Source organism: Phoenix dactylifera, unplaced genomic scaffold (assembly GCF_009389715.1).
Source record: "Phoenix dactylifera cultivar Barhee BC4 unplaced genomic scaffold, palm_55x_up_171113_PBpolish2nd_filt_p 002165F, whole genome shotgun sequence".
NCBI classification, from domain to species: Eukaryota; Viridiplantae; Streptophyta; class Magnoliopsida; order Arecales; family Arecaceae; genus Phoenix; species Phoenix dactylifera.
In genome coordinates this window covers 8,552-29,704 of record NW_024069430.1, presented here as the reverse complement: position 1 = coordinate 29,704, position 21,153 = coordinate 8,552, and the positions used below count along the sequence as shown (strand labels likewise).

The window sequence follows — 21,153 nt, the reverse complement described above, 5'->3', positions numbered from 1 at the left end:
AGAAAGCTAGTTCAAAACTAAGGCCCTTCCCCGTCAAAGTCCACTATCAACTATTGAAAAAATATTATTTACAAATTGCAATATCATTATCTTATAATAATTCATAAAAAAATAAATTTAGAAGTTTGAAAAGATCTTGTCTAGAACGAGAAGTGTAAATAATAATATTCTAAAAACATGATTCATCTCTAGGTGCGGGTCTACAACAATCTGGATCAGCCCGATCCTCTTGACTGATCCTTTAAGATTATCAGAAATAAAAAAGATACAAAGTATAAAGTTGAAAGATGAAAAAATTCTCTAGAAAAACTTTTCGAAAGGCAAAGAAGTAGTGAGAAAAAGAGAGATTGAATTATTTTTGAATTAATTCCGAAAGAAAAACCGAAGTAATATTTTGGAAATACTATATTTTTTTCGGGAACTAACATTTTTTTAAGAGTTCTAGCTCTTCTGAAAAACGCATCTCACAAAAAAATATTTTAAAATATTTAAAACAACTAAAATTTAGAAGATAAGAAAATTTAATTTTTTAAAAAATTAAAACTCCAACATCAATTTTATTAAAGGTTTGATTTGAATGTTAGGTTCAGCTGCACTAAGTGCCACTGCAGAGATTCACTTATAATGTTGCAATAAAATTACGTTATCCTAGGCTTTTAAAAAGTAATTATATTATTTCGCCTATGCTAAACCTTTTCTGAGTGTTTCAATGTTTTAAGTCATAAAACACGTAGGGTCCTAGGTTATCCATGAAATGAGTGCACAAGTGATTGCGTAACACACAAATCTCATGTCTAGATTTCCTATTGCACATTTCAACTGGCAACCCAAATCTTATTTGGCATAATATATACGCGAGAAAATAGACACGGAGATAGTAGCCCTTTTTCTGCATGATTTCCGTATTACTCGGTAATTTTTTAGCTAAACATGAATTACTAAAAAAAAAGGAAGCGATGCATACGAAGGACAACTAATGACACATTATGTAGTGGTTTAATATCTCATGTACTTCAAGATGAGATGTGTGGTGAACCTCCTCCTTAATCATCGTATTTTAATGAAGGCAAAGCCTATCAATCCCAGATAACAAGCAATAATTCGCACAAAATCATAATCATTTATTGATTCAAAAATGTGACTGCTGAAGTGCCATTATCTTTTTTTTTTATATCACCACATCATTACATTAGCGAGAAGCAAAGCAATGCAAATATCACCACTTATTTCGTTTTATCTCATCGACTGGTTTCAAGGACATTTTCCATGACATAAAAGGAGAATATGCATGGGAATGATGCTGATCAGGATGAATGATATTTCTAAAAGTTAACCAAAAAGATATTCTCCTGACAATGATAAGGGGATTCCCACTATATCCATTTCAAAAGATTACTTAGAGATCTGATGGCATATTTTCTTACATGGTTGGTGTCATATCACAAACTTTTTTTTTTTTTGGTGAAACATGGGGATGATGATGCTGATAACTCTTTCTAAAAGCAAACCAAAAAAAGATTATTCTCCTGACAATGACCAGGAGATTCGCAATATCTACTTCCTCGAAAAAGCTCTCACTCACTTGTTGATAAAGCCCGAAGAACCCCAGTGAAAGCCAAGTAAAGGCGCTGGAAAAAACGAAAAAGCTCGAAAAGTCTCGACCAAAGCTCTCCACTTGGTGCAGTACCCGCGAACAAACGTCTTTCCTCCCCCTTTCCTCTCTTTTTACCTCGTCCCCCGAAATTAGGGTTAGGGTTTCGGATTCCCCACCCTCCTCTCCCTCCGCCGACGACTCCAACGAATTTAATTCGATCGAGATGGGGTCCCTTTGCTCTCGTCAATCACCGCTCTCCCCCGTCCTTCGCCCCCTCTTCCTCCCTTCTTCCTCGCACCTTCGCCAGTACGAGTATTCCCCGCGCACCTACCCCGCCGATCCCTCCTTTTTCAAAGATTTTGTTGGAATTTGGTATATTGGTCGGTATTTCGTACATTCGATCGAAGCTCGCAGTGAGAGAATCTCTGGTTTGGATGGTTCCTCGTCCCGACCGATTCCTTCGATAAAAGAAAGTATTTTATTTATTGGCATTTGTTTTAAAAAAAGGATCGGAATCGTGGCTTTATTAGGGGCTCCGACGAGACTTTTATCCCCCGGTCGTGCTGCTGACGATTCGAGGAAGCTTCGTAGCTGCTTCGCAGCAAGCTATTGTCTTGTGATTCCATATATAGTAATGATTCGGACATTTAATTGAACCACAACGGTTGAGAGTGTCGGTTTTCGGGTTAGAAAGGGCTTTTGGGAGCTTGTGGAGCTGCCTTGCTCCCTTGATTTCCTCGTGATGGATCGGAAGAGGGCCTATCCGGAGGAAGGGGAGGACGACGGAGGATCTCTTGTTAAGGATACAAAGCGACGGCGAACCTTTCTTAAGTGAGTGAATAGTTTGGGAGTTCTCTTATCTTGTTTCTTTATTACTAAGTGATTGATACTTGTTGTCTTATGGGTTTTTTTTTTTTTTGGCAGTTCAATGAGAGAAGTAATGGGGGCGAATTATATACAGCGGCATTTGCCAAAGTTGGAGCCTTTTCTTCGCAAAGTGGTAAGATAAGTCCTGCTGTCATTTTTGCAATGCTTAGGAATTCTACAGGATCGGAATCCTTTTCGAAAGTTCTTTTTAAGTAAGACTTTATTAGGCTGTTAGCTGACTTCAGTTTGTGCGCAGAATCATCATTGTATTTAATCCTTGTGTTGTTGTTCAATTTCGTGTAGCTTCGTTTTGCCATGTTGGCCCTTCTAGGTTATCAGTGGAACCTCCCAGACCATATAAATGTGGGCTACCTTGGCTGATCCTTTCTACTTTGAGAATGTTTGTTTTAAAACCCCCCACTTTTTTACCTCCCAGTAGCAAAGGTTGATTCCTGCTTAAAGTATTCATGTTATGTTCTAATATACTCCTCTGGTGACACCATCTGTATGATGTATTTAACATCCATATGAGTTTGTGTCTCATGGATTCTTGCGATTTCTGTACGGATTTTTGAGGATTTTTGAGGTGATGCAAATCCTTGGGAGCTTCCAAAGAGAGCTTGCCTTGCTTCTTTCAGGTTTTTGGGAACCAACAGTCCGCCCCACACCCTCCAGGGTTTCTTTCATTTTGGTGTGGCACCATATTTATCTTCCTTATATTTTTTTCAAAGTTATTCCATTTGACTTTCACTGTGAAACGTACCCATTTGTAACATGCTTTAGTTTTGGTTTCTTACATGAGTAGAAGTGATACTTGCAGCATTTTAGAATAATTGAAACTAAATACAGGTTTCTTTCACTTTTTCTATTATAACACATATGTAATCGCATTAAAGTTTGTTGTGAAAAATGTAAATATTAAATTAATTACAAATCTGGTAACTCTTAAAACAAGTGAAAAATCATGAATTATTAGCATATTGTCCATGATCTATTCTCTCTCTCTCTCTCTCTCTCTCTCTCTCTCTCTCTCTCTTGTTGCCTAATTTCTTTGAAATCTTTCTTAAAACCTGTATATGTGGTTTTGTTTTTCAATTTCAAATTTGTAACTTCCCTAAGATTGTCTGAAATTTCTACCGGAATATGTCTTCTTGCCATTTTTTTAATTTAAATTTTCAGAAGTAGTGAGGGGACCTAAATATCAACCTTGTCGCTAGTAGTTCGTTACTTGCTTATGTACTATAAGCAAGTGTCCATAACATTGTTGATTCAGGACTAAGATTCAAAAATCAGGCCTTGATTGTGTTTCAGCTGGCCATATGAGCTTTGTTTTCTATGAATTTGCATGATTTTTTATCCAGTTTAGGCCAAAAATAACAAATAGTTTAAACAATAAAACAAGCAGGAAAAAATAAGAGAAGTATAAAGTTTTAAGATATGCTTTATTGTTCAAACTGGTATAAATACGTCCAGTGGTTTATGAGCTGAAACTATGCACTAGTCATTAGAAAATGAAAAAAATAGTTATATGCTCATGCATTACATCATATTAGACTATATTATATATATTCTCTTGGTTGAGGACAATCATATATGAGACATCCTAAACATCAATATAAGATTTGAGCACAGGCCTTGCAATCTCAAGCTAAAATCTTGCATTTTCATTTCTGATAGGCTTGATCTACTTCGCAACTTTCAGCTCAAACCTTGCTAATTCTTTACCATCTGGCTTTGTGTGAGGATTATATTATTTGGTTGGTCTCTAATGCCTTCTGAACCAACAATGGTGGTGTTATGTAGAATAGAGATAAAAGAAAACCACCAACTTTCTTAGAATGGAAATATCAAGGCATTTGTTTATTATTATTGTTGTAACAGTTCTCCAGGTATTACTGCAAGTTTTTTTTTTTGATGTTGCCAATCATCTTTTGTTAGAGACTTCCAAGAGATATTAGTATATTAAAACTTAACTGACTGCCTCAAGCAACAATGCTAAAGAATATAGCAATCTTAAGGATATGCAGAATCTAAGGGAAACCTTATATATTATATTCTTAAGTGGTAAATGAAGGCTAAGAACTGTATTTAATCCTGACATACGGCTGCTTAGAACTCAAAGTAGTTGAGCAGATCACACAACACACGCAAACTAAAAAATGAAAAAAGAACTAAAAAGGAGTTTTGAGCACCGAACTATGATTATGGGAGTAAACATAGTTAAGCAGTATAATTAGCATTTATCTTCATGATAATTTTGCGAGTTGATATTGTTAGTATTTATTATTACTTAAAGCTAATCCTTTGAGCTTCTGGCATATTGAATTCTTTTTGTGGAAAATCAGGTGCAAGAAGAGGTGCAAAATGCTCTTTACCGATATGTACTCTTAGCTCCAAGGTAAATTTTGAAAATCCTTTTTGGGGTTTGAGGCTCGAGCACTGTAAACCCTTTCCCAGTTGCCCAATTTTATATTTTGCGGTTAAATCCATCAGATGGATTCGTATTGTTCATGACATCTGATGCTTTGAATCCATGTGTGAATAATTATGATGTCATGAATATGATGCATAAAGGTAAATCCATATGTGAATAATTATGTATCCATAAAACATTTTTGTTTGGAAAATATTAGTTCTTTACTCTTTGTTTCCTTATATGAAAGGAAAATTACTACAAACCCCACCCATATAGACATAAAGAGGTAAAACTAGTTCGCCAGAGTATTTGAATAATTGTTTTTATATGAAAGCTACTATCTGACGCTGTAAACCTATTATTTTGATGCTCGCCATTTCCCATGTCATGCACGTGCATGCATATTAACATAATTGTTGGTTATACATATTGTGGTGCAGCAAAAAATTGCTTGTTTGACAAATTTTTAGGACTAAATGCTTTTTAAGCCATTTGGATGTTCTCATTTGTGTATTTGTGTTGTGCGTGGTGTAGACTGCCCCTAAACCAGATCCCACCCACTGCTAGCAGGCAATATCGGCTGCATTTCCAAACTAGTGTGCCTGAAACACTGTTCACAGGAAGCAGAATAGAAGCTGAAGGCAGAAAGCCTGTTGAAATTGTCATCATCGATTCTGAATCAAATGAGATTATCACATCTGGCCCACTATCTGCAATCAAGATTGACATTCTTGTTCTTGATGGTGATTTTGGTGCTGATGGAAAAGTGGAATGGACCGAAAAGGAGTTTGGTGACAGTATAGTACGTGAAAGGGAGGGTAAAAGACCATTATTGACAGGGGACCTGGTAATTACTCTGAGCAGTGGAGTTGGTCATCTTGGTGATGTCACTTTCACTGACAACTCCAGTTGGATAAGAAGCCGAAGGTTCAGGCTTGGTGCGAGGGTTTCTCAAAGCAGATGCACTGAAAAAGCAAGAGTTCAAGAAGCAATAAGTATAGCTTTTTTGGTGAAGGATCACCGTGGAGAATGTAAGTCTTCTCCTGTCTAAGCTCAACTGTTTGAAATTTTATTTAGGAAAGTGATTGAAGCTAAATTTATTTGAGTGACAATGAGAGCAGACAAGAGCTTATGTCGGCATTATATGCCAACAAGCAACATAAATACCACGTGCCATAAAAATTCACCATTGCAAATTATATACTGGAGTAACACTGCTATTATATGTACATGCTGCATCTGCAGTTCAGTTGATAAGATAGCTTTTGGACTGATCGCAGATAAGCTCTAATAAAGCTTGAGCTTTTACAGAGGGCGTGCCAACGCTTGGTACGCCGAACCGGCTCTTGTACTGGGCGTACCAATATAGTAATAGGGTGGCACCGGTATGAAGGCCGGCTCCGAGACGGCATACTAGAATTCTTTGCTTGTTATTCTAATTGACTTTTGCTGCAGCTATTTCTTAAGAATATATTCTTAGCTGTACCAAAATTTATTCTTATGAATGAAGTATCAGAATATTGAATCTGGAATACATATTATATAGAATCTTTTGTGTCATCATTTTTTCTTAGTTTTAGCTGTCTAAACCTCTTCTGTTGATTTTACATCTGCAGAATGCTTTGCGATTTGATTGTTTGCAGTTATGCATATGAATTATATTATTTGGACCTTGTTGTTATTTCCTTTTCTTGCCATTCATAATCAGCTATGGCATGCCAAACACCTAATTGCATATCTAGGTATCAGGACTTGACATTTGTCGTCATTAGGTTGATCAAAGAGGATGGGAACTGAGAAAATTTAAGTGAAACATTTATGTGGATATTATCTGCCTAATATATATACCTTCTAGTATAATATATTTGTGCAACTGCTTGGTATTGACTATTGAGTCATCTTCCCAATAATGTCATGGTATGCGCATGCATTAGATTTTTGAAGGTTATGTATAGCTTTTTGTATCGAATATGGAACTGCCGCTGCTATTACCATCTTGTCATGCTCCGATTTATCAAAAATTTAAAAGTTCCTTCTCTATAAGTGCCATATGTGTATGATTGGGGTAATATTTTTCTTTTTTAGCCTGAAAGTCCTTTCCTGTGATCTGCTTAAAGACACAGATAACCTTGAAACCAATTTTAGAAAATTATTTAATTGGATGTAAAATTAACGATTGTTTAAGATAGGTATTCATATAAAACATTTTGTTGGCATGGCCCAGTTCTGGCATATCTTACATAAATTCGTGTTACTCTTCACTGTATGCCAGTAGCATATGCTTTTAAGAGTTCTCTTTTGTCCTAAAAGAAAACTAATTACATTCAAAACTAATTCTGTTCTAACTTTATTCTAATTTCAGTGTATAAAAAGCATCATCCTCCTTTTTTGGGGGATGATGTGTGGCGTCTGGAAAAGATAGGTAAAGATGGTGTTTTCCATAAAAAGCTTGCTGACAATGGGATCAACACTGTCCAAGACTTCTTAAGGAACTTGGTTATGGATCAAGACAGACTACGCAGTGTAAGATAGCCATATTAAGTAGTTCTTTTGAGAGATATCCATGCACAAATTTATAGTGCTAACGTTCTTTGCTTCCTTCCTGTAGTTCCTTGGTAGTGGGATGTCAAACAAGATGTGGGATGCAACAATTGAACATGCTTGGGATTGCGTTCTAGATGACAAGATTTACTCCTACTGCGATGGACAGGGAATCATGCTTCTGTTCAACTCTGTATATCGGCCTGTAGGGGCAATGCTTCACCATATTTTTTACCAGTTAGATGAACTTCCTCCAACTCATAAGGTAGATTATCATGATCCAGAAAATTTATGTTTTTGTCAAGCTATTTACATAAATCTGCTAACAATTTTTTTAACCATTGTTGTCTGACCTTTTACTTTACGCAGCATCTGTTTACTCCCCCTTAATTCACTTATGACAAACTTCCTTAAACCGGTGCTTGTGCCTTTTGGTCTTGTATATTGAATTTACATTACTAATATATTCAGTTTTTCATTTTGCAATATGGCTATACTGCACTACTTAGTCCCGCAGTATACGTTGGTTGGGGCCAACCTATGCTGATTAATCGGTTTAAAGAAATTCTCACAAAGAGACTCGACTGGCAAAACTTGATCCTGCATGTTTTATGCAGCGGTCCTCAGCTTATAGACCAAGTGATGCATCCAGGGAAACTTGAAATGGCACTGTGCAGTGGACACTAGTTCTTTCTCCAGCTTGTTGTGCCTTCTATAAATTTCTGCATTCATTTAAAAATAAATTTTCTTATTTGTATGCAGGCAGTGGTGAACAAATTAAAACAAGATGCGTATAGATTCCCAAACCATATACTCGAGTATCGTGAACAACTGCTTGACAATCGACCCAGACTGTTACCTACCGTTCCAGCGTCAAGCATGTTGGACCCACAGATTCGCAACCTCCCTGCCACAAATCAAGGTAAGTGGAATCAGAGCGCTTGATGAGCCCGTCTCGTCCTTCACTCTTAGGCCTCCTTCATATTGTGGCCATCCACTGATGTCGTGACTTTTGACAGATGAACCTTCTGATCAAGTGTGCCTTCTGCAACGCGCTAGCTCACCAGGAAATGAATTCTTTGAAGAGCTAGCCCCAGGGAGAGACATGTTTACTTCTGGGCAGTTCGCTCATATGGTTCAACGGCTGGATTCCTTCCCACCAAATAGTTTCGGCATGAGGGATTTCTGCGATATGCCGTGTGGCAATTTCCAGATAAGTGGGTCAGCTGGGCCTGCCGTAACAAGCGAGCATATGATGGGATATGCTCAAGAGGTTGGTACGTTGAGCTCTTCTCCCCGTCCCTTGCTTTGGGATCATAGTAATTCCTTAATTCAGACATCAATTGGCGAAACAAGTAGAAGCTGTGCACCTCGCATGTCTGCTGTTGGTGCTCCCATTACATCAAGCAGATGGATCAAGCTAATAGCAGCTCTGAAATGGTTAGCAATTTCGAGGCGCAGTGCTGCCAGAAGGGCACAGTCTCTGGATATCGATTACCCGGCAGCAACTATAGGTACATGGATTGATGCACGCGGAAGAGGCTGGTGAGGTGGAGGGCGTCATGGCAAGTTCATGCAAAACACTTTCACGTTCGTCTTGAGAGCTTTGAACCATGCTTGAGATGGAGCCGAAACAGAGGAACTCAGTCTCTCTCCTGCAGAGGAACCTTTCTTAGAACTGTTTGTCATGTGGCAGTAAATTAATTTATTTAACTTGTTCAGTTTCTGTATATTGTATAACCGTAGTCTAGGGGAGAAGTAGTTTTAGCTTGCGACTGTTCTTGGATCTGCACATAAGTTGTGTGTGTCATTCAGTATTTATATGTTCAACTGCTTTTATTTGTCAGCACACTCTTGTTGGAGCTCTTTTCGCCTTTTTCCCGAGTTGTTCCTGCCTTCCTTGGACTCACACTTTGTTCTATGCTTTGTCGGACTGCAAATCATATGTAAATAGGGAACGAACTGTGTCGTTTCAAGGGTCACCATAGTTCTACGCACCCCCCCCCCCCCCCCCTCCCCACCGGGGTAGAGAGTCATCATGACTAGCGAAGAGAATAGGAGGAAATGGAGAAATTTCTACGCCACATTCCGTGATGCTCTTCATCGCTGTCCGTCCATCTTACCAGCTCGCATTATTTCAGTAGGTGGCAACTCTTTGGGTTACTCGCAAGGCGTGAACCAACATGACGTGCTAAAAAAGCACGGGAATCCCTCCCGCATAACGCCAACTCTCTCGGCCTCGGCTGCAAGGGATGTCGCTCATGGATTCCTCTCTTCTTCCCACTTTCCAAGCTAATTCGGTTCCCATCGAGCCCTATATTTCTGGTGCTGGCTCATTGCAAGCCGCATCCAAGAGTGCTTATCCACCATGGCCATGACGCTTGCTGATTTGTGCCACTGCCACAGAATCCCCCGGAGCTCCGACGTCAGCATCGGGCTGGCCTTGTTCCTCGTGGTTCTATCCGTGGTTTGTGGCCTCTTCACCTTTGTCTTATGCCTCGCTGCCGAGGGCTCTAGGACTGAGGTAACAATTAAAATATCCCATGTGATGCACAGATTCTCCCCGGTTAATTATGATCATGATAGCCGTATTTAAATCTGGTTATTAACTTTCCTCTGAATGCATAAAGTCTGTATCACCCTGTGACTCATCATGAATACATTGTCAGGCCACCCGGTATATCCTGAGCAACTGGGGTCATGGCAGCGACGCATCTGAGTGCATCTACGACGCCAGTGGTCTCCGACCACTGGCGTTTGCTGTGGGTGCATTCCTGTTGCTTGTGGTGGCCATGTTCGCAGAACTTGCCTACATGTTGGTTGTCATCACAAGTCCTCAACCGCCGACATTGGTAATACCCTCGCCAGCTCCATCAACGGTAATGCTAACCTCGACATCACGCATAAGAACTCTTGCAGGGCAGGCCCGTTTCCTTTTTCTCGCAACTTGGTAAGCAGAACCTTCAACCAGTGCATCAGAATTCAAAATGCACCTATCATCAATACACTGCCATAGCATCCAACCATCGAAGCCTGCATGCAGATGTGGTTTGAGTGCGTTAAACAGGGCATTGAAACCTCGACCCTTTGTATTGTCCTTGCAGGATCAGTTTTGCCATTGCTGAGGTGCTTCTGATGTTTGGTATGGCCGTGGAATCAAGTCATATATGCCAATGGACAAAGCCAAGGTCCAGCTGCCATGTAGTTCGACCAGGGTTATTTGCAGCAGCAGGAGTTCTTGGATTTCTAACGGTCCTCCTTGGAATCGCCCTGTATCGGACACAAACATGGCACCAATATGCGCACAGGCGCCCAACACCAAGCGCACCGCCAGCACAGTGAGGGCAAATGAAAGCCAGCCCCCACAAGAGACTCCGTCACCCCGACAAGACCTCAACATCAGCATCACTTGAAATGGATTTTGGGTAATTACACAACCATGTGCCCTGCAATCGTTTCGCTGTAATTGGATTCAGTATAATCCATTATTTCACTACTTCATAAGCTTGGAGCCCTCAAAACCAAAAGCCTGAGGCTGCCGAGCGCATAGACAACAGGATTTTCCTGCAAAATAACACTACTATGCCATTAGTATTCCATACAAATTTCCGAGTGGTTAGCGATCAAACTATCCCAATCTGAGAGTGCACTGGAGTTAGTTCACCACCAAACAATAAAGTGGCAACTTACAGAAAGCATCAAACAGCTTATTCAGCTCACTTTTTACATGTTACCGGCAAACCACCCCAAGTAACCGAATACTTGCATTGCTTGGAGAGAGCATAAAAATATTTCACCATTCTTTTCGCCTGGACACTGTCGACTGGCTTAGTCGTTTTCCTTCCATGGCGTCCTTCTTTCTCCTGCACTCAACACAGAGGTAAGGGCCCTCAGATGATCTTGACGTGGGTGAAAAGTGTGTGCCCGCAGTGGCAGATAAACCCTCATTTGGTGTTTGATCCATTTGGCATATTGCACACCGGAAAGGTGATGAATTCGCCTTCAATGGGAAATTTTTCCCCAATCTACATGAAAGCAGGTTTAGAGTGAGCATCTACTCTAACGCACAAATTGACAATCATATTATGCTGAACATAAATGGAAACCATGCTAGGGTCAAGTGAAACCAGATCCCCTGGTTGACTGGACACTCAACAACACAAATAATAATCTTAAAGTCTACAAAGAGGCTTTTGTCACAGAAAAAATCTACTTGTAAAGTCAAATATACTGCAACGATGACTAACACACAGTAAATTTTCATCAAATCAACCACATTCATTCGAGTTACGATACAAAATAGTTATACGTTAATCAGTTAAACTAGGTTGATAAATTAACTTTCCAACCAGAGCTAGCAGTTGTTGGCATCTTCCATATTACATCACAAAGAATTTCTTGGCCCTCTTTGTATGCACCGAGATTCCTCTTTCAAGCTTTCAATAAATTGAGTTGACCCATTTACATGATCACATTTGCAAGTTCATTATACAATAGCACCATCAAAAACTCAGAGAGAAGAATAGGACCTAGAGCCACCAAAGTCCAATTTGATATCCTTCAATGGTTCAACCTTTAGCATGAATGATGCATAGAAAGAGAAATGAGCAAGACATCTCTGCCAGATGGGCATCTCATTTGTTATACACATATACATGGATCTTCCCAATGATTTTGTTGAAATATGGATACAGATTACCATATTACAAGTTTTGGGGAATGAGATGTGTGACATCAAAATTTAAAGGATGACTATAAAATGATAGATGACCTTATTGACAAGATTAAGAGTAATAAAAATGTGTAGCTATGGTGCTGTCCTGAAAGCAACAGTAGGCAGGATCAAAGATTTGAGAGAATATACCTCAGAAAAATTAGAGCCTTCTGGTCAAGATCATAAAATAAACTTCAATTGCAGCTCTCTGGGAATCTAGGATACTTCAGAAATTTAGCAGTGGAAAGAAGTGCTGGTAATATGGTTCATACAGTGCTTTCACACAAAACAATTTAGTGTTTCCACACAAAACAGGTACTTTCCAGAATCTAATGTTTTCCACATAGAAGAGGTGCTTTCCAGACAAAAGAGGTGCTAGTAATATGATTCATGTAGTCCTTTTCCACACAGAAAAGGAAAGTTTGTACCTTTAAAAATTTAAGACACATGCCAAAGAATTATCGGATGTAAGGAGGGGGAATTACCAAAAAGACTTGCAACTTCAGGCAAACAGTTTGGGCAGTTGGCTCACGAATAGGCGATGTCATTGTTGTGAAATCGCGAACATCATCATCAATTCATAGATCAGGCTTCTCTAGTTCTCTCAAATGTTGTCGCGTAAAAACCAACTAGTTTTAATGTTCGAATATTCAAGGCATAAGGCTACAAGTTCTGTGAGACACAACTATGTCTTGATAAAGAGCGCCATTAGAAACCCACTTTTGCAATAAATTACGAGCAACAAATAAGAAGCATTGTGATCGTAACTTATCCATCTCGAGACATGACCTTCTCTAATGCAAAATCAAATTTTTGAAAAAAGGTCGCCTGCCTACCCAACCAAAACCCCCTTCTGGACAAATCAGAAAGCTTTCCAACTTAGCCTTCTAAGTGCCAAGTCAAAAGACAACCCTGATCTATCTAGATCTTTTTAGCTCTAACAGAATCCTTCTCCTCCATGCCAATATCACAAGTTTCATAACAGGTTGGACCTCATCCAACTACTAATATGATTTAGATTGCCACCATCTTATAGAAATATTATGAAATGAACAGCCCTCTGCATCACTATAAACAGACACGTAATTCATTGAATCTTGTACTTCCAGAACGATGGTAAAGAACTTGGTAACAAGTATTGTTACAAAAACAAATAAAGAAATCATGCAAATATAGGACCATTGATAAGGGTGTCCAAAACTTCACTATTGAGCGTGTTAATGTATTGGTCACCCATTTTCACCTGATATACTTCAGGGACTTGAGCCAGCCTCATTTCCAAATGTATAAAGTAGCTGCATATCTATTTTGTCCCTAAAAAGGATTTATTGTTTCAATTTGAGGTAGTAACCAGATCATGAAGGTGGTTACAAGCATAAAAAAGGCCTTATTGGCCAACCTACAAGTCAATGTATTGTTAGATAGTTATCTATATGACCAATTTCGCCAAAATATACCACGATTGCTACAAAATATATATGGAACTACATCCATGTCATGACATCTTTAATTCATACATGATAGTTTAACTTTAAGCATAAAATTTAAACTTTACCCAGCTCAGAAAGTAATTCAGATGATTTATGTGCATTTAAACAGCACTGGCTTCACCTAAGATTTCATATCCATCACATCCATGTTTCCTCCCAAGAAACAAAACCTTAAATAGGCTACAAGAAATAATATCCTTCAAACCTTCACTCAAGGGGATGCAAGAAATGACAATGTAATTGACTATTTCTATTTCCAACTTTGCAGCAAATATGGAACTAAAAAAATAGAAAGGTCTTATTTCACTACATCTCAAAAATGATAGAAAGTATTAAATCAATCCATGTTTATGATTTTGTAGCACTATTTGATGGTATCCACATAAACAAATCTTCCAACCAGATGCTTTCTTTGTCCATGTTTCTAAGATGAGGTCCTTGCTAAATGGCTCCTAAAATCATATGATGCAATTTCCCTCCTCTCCTCTCCTTTTGCATGATGTCGAATTGATTTTGGGTGGGAGGTCCCCAACTCCAACTTTGATTCTATCCACCTACTACTGCTTTGCTCTCTTCCTCCCATATTTGATCGATACATCATATCCAAGTCCTTGTAGAACAACAAAAACTAGAAACCATCTAGAGTATATCCACATCCACTAGCAAACTATAGTATTAACTTTTAGAGAATTACCACACTAGTGCGTTTGAACACCTAAAAATTTTGGTGACAGTGTTTATGCCATTTGATTAATAGGATTTAGAAATAGTGCACAAACGTTTCAACCCTTCGTTGTGCATGTTTGGGAGTGTGTTTGCACTCGTCAAAAGTGATTCTGAGTCCAAAAGCATAATTTTGAGTGTTTGGCTACAACCCAAAAGTAATTCTTAGCCATGTTAAAAATCCTCCAAAATGTAGTTTACGTAAAGCTGACCTTCTCTCGTTTCCCATGGACAAGGGCCTGCAAGCTTAATATCGCATTTGCGGGAAGTCATTTATTTTAAGAAAATAGCACATTGTCTCTCGATGCCCTCGCATCTCCGCTCCTTCCCAACTCCCCAACATATCAGAACATCTTTTCTTCAGATTAATTTCCTCCCAAAAGGATCAACTCCTCATCGGAGATCATTCCCTCTATACCGGCAATGGCGATGCAGCAGTGGATCTTAGCCAATTCCAAAGGCCATCTCCCTCTGTTTTCCCCCCTCTTATAGCAATAATTTCTCCTCTCAGTCTTCCGGGACCTAGAGCTCCCAGCACAAAACCCTCTGCCCGTCCTCAACGATCCACGTCCGTCTCCTTTCCCTCGTTTCCATGAATTTCAATCCATTCCGAGTACCTAGGGTTTGGTTTCATCTTTCTTTCATTCGATCAAGCTCCAAAGCCTCATCGTTCTTTATTGGTTTGCTCCGATCTCAATTATTTACCTGTTTGTGTTCCTTTTTTTATTCGAAATTTGGGTTTAGAAAGGCATTGTTTTCATTCTTGGAGAACATTGTTAGATGTTGAGGTTTCTTGTGCAGCTGATTTCATACTAGATTTCTCATGGATCTGAAGAATGCAACTTTATGTAGTTTGAAGAACAATAGAATAATAAGGATAGTTTCCTCCCTGTTTATTTACAAGTATCATGAATGTTCATGCATCTCGATTGTAAGTATCAGGCATCATTAATGTTCGGGCATCTTGATTGTAAGTACTGGGTTGGTCTATCAGTCCTCCATATAAAGAACAACAGATGCTGCTGGATGATTTCACAATCAAGGTTGCTGAATTCTACCTACCACTGAGAATCAAGGCTTCTCCTCCTCTTCTTCAATGTTCTTGGTTGCTGAATCAAGGTTGCTGTTTTATTTTTGTCAGCCCCTTTTCTCCTCTCTTGCTTTTATTTGGTGAAGAGGAGCTTGCTGTCAGACTGCTGAAGCATCTTGCTTCAAACTCTAAATTCTATCAGCCTCTTCTTTGTTTTCACAGTTTCAAACACTGCTTTTGGCCAAAAGCTACAGCTTCCCCAAACAAATCCATTGACTTTTATGTTGCTTAGTAGTACTTAGTACTTTTTTTCTCGATTATGTTCTAACAAACTGTATTCTTGGCTGCTTTGTCGGCAAATTCTTTGGACTAAAATGCTTGACAAATCACTGTATATGTCCTATAGGTTGATGCAATTGGATGTTTTGTATTTATCCTGGTCATCGCAGTTGCTAGTCTACAGAAACTTTTGCCAATAATGTCACACATCAAACTTGGATACTCTCTACTTGTGAATTATGGATGATGGAAAAAATAAATATCACTTTGATTTGAACTGCAACGCCATTAGCATGATATTTATGGAAACATCTTGCCAACATGACACACATCCTCTTCCTCATACAGTTGTAAGCATTGGCATACCATAGAAACTAAAACTATATCAAAGCCACACATACACCTTGTTTTGTTACAATGTTATCTTGATCAACCAACACATATGAATATGTAAACCACATCCTGTTTTTATTAGTCACAAGATCCAAGAGATACCAATATGCTAGATCTACTCAAAGGGCCTTTGATACATGGACACTCTACCTAAGATACTAAGATCACACTGGGGACTTGTACTAAAATGTAACAAACTATGAGATAAATTAGTTTGATATGTGAAGGACAGCTCCCCTCTTATTAAGTGACTGAATATGACCATATAATGAATACACAAATCTCATATTTTACAGTATATAAAATTAAAGGCTAAGAGGTATTTAGATTAAACATCAAATGTAACACATAAATGAAGCAATTCTTTAGGTGTGCCCACATAAGCCCTAATACTTGAATTTGTAAATTATATTCTTGATTGCTTGATATCTACTTGAAGCCAATTAGAATTTCTTAGAAAGAAAAAGGCTCTTGCTTTATGCTATGGTTTGTGAATCATTGATTTGAGGGTGGGAGGCACACTAAAGTTCACAGACATGATAGAACACAACTGTTAGTTGGGAAACTGATGTAGGAACAGTTACATGTGAAGAAAAAATTCTCAACGTGGTAATCAAGGTACGACGTTGTGAAGAATGGAATGCATATGGGAAACCATTGAAAATCATCAGGTATCTTTTTGCGGTATGTCGATCTTTCCTGTCACATAAATTTCTTAAAACTCTAAACCTCAGTCACATGCCCATCCAATCCCCTCGTTAGAAAAAACCAGATTTTGTTTACCACATGGGTTCCTGTCACACATCAAACTTGGATACTCTCTACTTGTGAATTATGGATTATGGAAAAAATAAATATCACTTTGATTTGAACTGCAACGCCATTAGCATGATATTTATGGCAACATCTTGCCAACATGACACACATCCTCTTCCTCATACAGTTGTAAGCATTGGCATACCATAGAAACTAAAACTATATCAAAGCCACGCATACACCTTGTTCTGTTACAATGTTATCTTGATCAACCAACACATATGAATATGTAAACCACATCCTGTTTTTATTAGTCACAAGATCCAAGAGATACCAATATGCTAGATCTACTCAAAGGGCCTTTGATACATGGACACTCTACCTAAGATACTAAGATCACACTAGGGACTTGTACTAAAATGTAACAACAAACTATGAGATAAATTAGTTTGATATGTGAAGGACAGCTCCCCTCTTATTAAGTGACTGAATATGACCATATAATGAATACACAAATCTCATATTTTACAGTATATAAAATTAAAGGCTAAGAGGTATTTAGATTAAACATCAAATGTAACACATAAATGAAGCAATTCTTTATGTGTGCCCACATAAGCCCTAATACTTGAATTTGTAAATTATATTCTTGATTGTTTGATATCTACTTGAAGCCAATTAAAATTTCTTAGAAAGAAAAAGGCTCTTGCTTTATGCTATGGTTTGTGAATCATTGATTTGAGGGTGGGAGGCACACTAAAGTTCACAGACATGATAGAACACAACTGTTAGTTGGGAAACTGATGTAGGAACAGTTACATGTGAAGAAAAAATTCTCAACGTGGTAATCAAGGTACGACGTTGTGAAGAATGGAATGCATATGGGAAACCATTGAAAATCATCAGGTATCTTTTTGCGGTATGTCGATCTTTCCTGTCACATAAATTTCTTAAAACTCTAAACCTCAGTCACATGCCCATCCAATCCCCTTGTTAGAAAAAACCAGATTTTGTTTACCGCATGGGTTCCTATGCTTGGGTGCACAAATGTTTTTTCCCTAATAACAATTACAATGCTATATCTAGGCTTGCAAGAATCTAAGGCATAAAGGTTAACATTGCGATGCAGACACCACAGCAATTAATCGATCATTTCTATTCATTTAGGACCATTTCTTTTATACTTATTCTAAGAAGCTAGGTATAAGTGCGTAGGGAATGAGTTTACCTTCTGAAATGGGGAGAATGCACATCCCAACAAAGCATTTTACTAAAGCATACTTCATCATGGGCAACCATGGATGATTTAATCAAAAGACTAGCTATAGGATCTTACAAAGTGATCTATAAGCAAATATGCTTAGCGTAGTCTAGAACCTCATCATCTCTAACCTACCTAGCCCATGCACCCTTTATTTGTTTGGATAAACACTGCTCACTTTTTTATAAGTCCCCTCACTCCAACTCCCAAAAAAAAAAAAAGATCTCTTCTTAAAGGGGTGCCAGCAGTTGTCTTGAAGACAAAAATCAAATTTCATGAAAGACAAAAGGGTCTTAGCAATGCTTATATAATGGTCAGGGAGTTTCATCAAATAGACACGAATACAGGAGTTCCACAAACATAATATGATGCTCTATCGAAAGGGTTTAATATTGTTCTAAATATAATTTGATAATAGGAAAGCATGGAAGAATTTGTTTAACACTACAAAATTTACAAATTGCCATGCATTATGAGGTGCTATTAGAAAAGGAAAACAAGCTAATGCTTCCAGCCCATCTCGTAAAAAATAATCTCAACAAGAATTACGAATTTCTGGATGAAAATAGCGGAAGATCTTTTTGCTCGCAAAGGAAAGAAATTCATTAAGCTATTTGGAAAAGACATTCCCAGCACAAATAACGCAACCACTTGAGTTATGAAGCATAATAGGTTATATATCATAACATCATTAACAACAAAATGGGATCCTAGATGGGATTCAATGAAGTCACACCTTTCTTCCAGGATTGCAGAACCCTCTTCAAATAGTTCCTCGACAGCACCAACTGATGAAAGTTTGTTCGTATGTTTACCAACAGTGTTCTGCGACTTTTTCCCAAAAAGAAGAGATGTAAACTTATTCTGATGCTTTTTTGGAGATGATGGTAGGACACAGCAATCAGATGAAGGTGGAATGATATCAACAACTAAGCAAGTGGTGTCATCTTTCAAGCCACTTGTTCTCAAAGCTTCCTAAAAAAACCAAATCCACAAGAATTAAGCAACGTGAGCTTAAAAAAAGCACTAAAACAAATATCTATAAGTAAAAAGACGTAAGCCATTAATGATTGGCATCACCTTAACAACAAGCTTTGCAGCAAGTTCTGCAGGTATCCCTCGGCACGCCTTCGCAGCCACCTCTGACGACAGAGCATCCCATATGCCATCTGACGCAATTATTAGCCGTCCTCCGGTTCTTGAAAGCTAACCATCCAATCAACAACAACAAAAAAACTATTATTCCATGGGATATGGAATACAACAAAACACCAAGTTTGATTTACACTCACCTTCACTTGCTTAACATGTGGTATCGGGACGATGAATTCACCCACATCTGTATCACCTATTGACCTTGAAAGGCACAAACCACCCGGCCAGCAGCGGAGCGGACCGACCTGAGAAGGCAGCACAAAACAAGTTTGCACTTCCCCATCAAGAAATGAACTTTGATCATAAAATTTGCAACAGAGTTTCTTCAGATTGTATACCTCCTGCCCGCCAGAGAGATTAAGCCTTCCAACCTCTCCCCCACTAGCAGTAACACGTTCCCTTTCCTCCGCATTCTCTTCCAGCCTATGATCGACGGTCAGCAAAGAAACCACACCACCCTGTGTATCCAGTATGCACCGCGAGTCGCCCACCGATGCGACCGTCACCCTCCACCCATCAACCACAACAAGGGTCACCGTCGTCCCCGAAGTCTCCCCTGATGACAACAATCAACGATCGGATTTTTCTCATCAGATAAACAAAAACCAACAGCAGGGCACGCATCAAGACTTGCCTTTGCGCTGGAAATCTATATCCGTCCTCACGAAGCCGGCAACCAGAGCCTGCGGAAGGGCCTGGAGCCACTCCTCCCTGCCCAGCCCCGGAGGAATCGCACTCATAACATTGTCCAAGAGATGCTCTTTCGCGAACACGGCCGCAGACACTCCATTGTGCCCATCGAAGATCTACAGACAAACATTGATTCCCGTAATCGAAACCAAAAAGAATATACAAGAAACGGGAGGAAGTTAAAGGAGATGGCGATGATACCGCGAAGACGGAGAAGGAGGAGGAGGAGTTGCCGGGGATCCGGAGGCAATCAGGCTTGATGAGGAAGTAGTCCTCGCCCCGCTTGGCGAAGGCGTGGTGGCCGCACTTGAGGGTGGGCTTCTCGGACTTGTCGCCGCGGAGCTCGCGGCCGATGAGGGTGGCGAGGGGGACCAGGGGAGGTCTCATGCTCGGATCCCGGTGCCGCCGGGCGTCGGTCATTAGCGACGACTCCGCGGTCTCCTCAAAACCCTAACACATGCTCGTGCCGGTCCTTCGAAGACCAATCTCATCTCAAAAACCGTATATTTCTTCCACCACTCGGATCAGAAAACATAGAGTAAAAGATCAAGAAACGCATCGATGGAAACCCTAGGCGAGATCGGCGGAGGGGATCGGAGGCCCCAATGCCGGTCGGAGAAGTCGATCTCGGCGATGGAGGAATCAAGAAAAAGGAAAGAGAGGGAGGGAAGGAGAGTGGGCGTGGGGCCCAATGGGGGCGAAGATATCGAGGAGGGATAGCGAGAGATCGACTGAGCCCACGGGTTCGGGATTTGCGAATTGTGGCAGAAAAAATCCGAGAGAGGGAGAGAAGGGTTGGGGGGAATGGGATGTCGGTACCTACTGCGGAGGCCAAGGAGGGGAAGGGACCTGCGTCGTCTCTGTTCTGCGGCACCGTAGAAAAAGGAGAGACAGGGAGAGAAAGTAGTAATGATGGATAAAATACGGGGGAATAAATTTTTAAAAGAAACGAGAAAGAACGGGAGAAAGAAAAGAGTTGGTATTTTGTTTTGGTTTGCAGCGGGAGTGGGGGCTGGGGGAGGGGCAAGGGGGAAGGTGTTTCGATTTCTGCTTTGCTTTTCCAGCTGCGCATTCAACTTTCTCCCTCTCTCTCTCTCTCTCCAATCGCTAGAAGCTGTGTGCGGGGTGGTTCTATATACACCCCCCCCTATTGCTAAGGACACCCCCCAAAAACCAAAAAAAAAAAAAACCAAACTAACCTTTAGTGTAATTACCATATTGCCCTTGAAATTTTCTCATACACC

General features: G+C 39.6%; 3 protein-coding genes across 3 annotated transcripts; 2 read left to right on the top strand and 1 right to left on the bottom strand.

Moving 5' to 3' along the window:
- The first annotated feature begins 1,617 nt into the window (after positions 1–1,617).
- LOC103720020 (calmodulin-binding protein 60 A-like) lies at positions 1,618–9,299 on the top strand. The gene is made up of 8 exons (XM_008809534.4): positions 1,618–2,425; positions 2,519–2,594; positions 4,807–4,859; positions 5,412–5,908; positions 7,240–7,400; positions 7,486–7,683; positions 8,181–8,340; positions 8,438–9,299. The coding sequence occupies exons 1-8, from the start codon at positions 2,337–2,339 to the stop codon at positions 8,965–8,967; spliced, it is 1,764 nt and encodes a 587-aa protein (XP_008807756.2). The 5' UTR covers positions 1,618–2,336; the 3' UTR covers positions 8,968–9,299.
- Positions 9,300–9,433: 134 nt separating this feature from the next.
- Positions 9,434–10,788, top strand: LOC103720022. Its single transcript, XM_008809536.4, has 3 exons — positions 9,434–9,942; positions 10,088–10,368; positions 10,523–10,788. The coding sequence occupies exons 1-3, from the start codon at positions 9,787–9,789 to the stop codon at positions 10,758–10,760; spliced, it is 675 nt and encodes a 224-aa protein (XP_008807758.2). The 5' UTR covers positions 9,434–9,786; the 3' UTR covers positions 10,761–10,788.
- Positions 10,789–10,965: 177 nt separating this feature from the next.
- Positions 10,966–20,942, bottom strand: LOC103720021 (probable protein phosphatase 2C 33). Its single transcript, XM_008809535.4, has 7 exons — positions 20,111–20,942; positions 19,854–20,025; positions 19,558–19,775; positions 19,357–19,464; positions 19,145–19,270; positions 18,801–19,039; positions 10,966–11,443 (listed from the first exon to the last, which is right to left on the bottom strand). The coding sequence occupies exons 1-7, from the start codon at positions 20,327–20,329 to the stop codon at positions 11,212–11,214; spliced, it is 1,314 nt and encodes a 437-aa protein (XP_008807757.1). The 5' UTR covers positions 20,330–20,942; the 3' UTR covers positions 10,966–11,211.
- Positions 20,943–21,153: the final 211 nt, after the last annotated feature.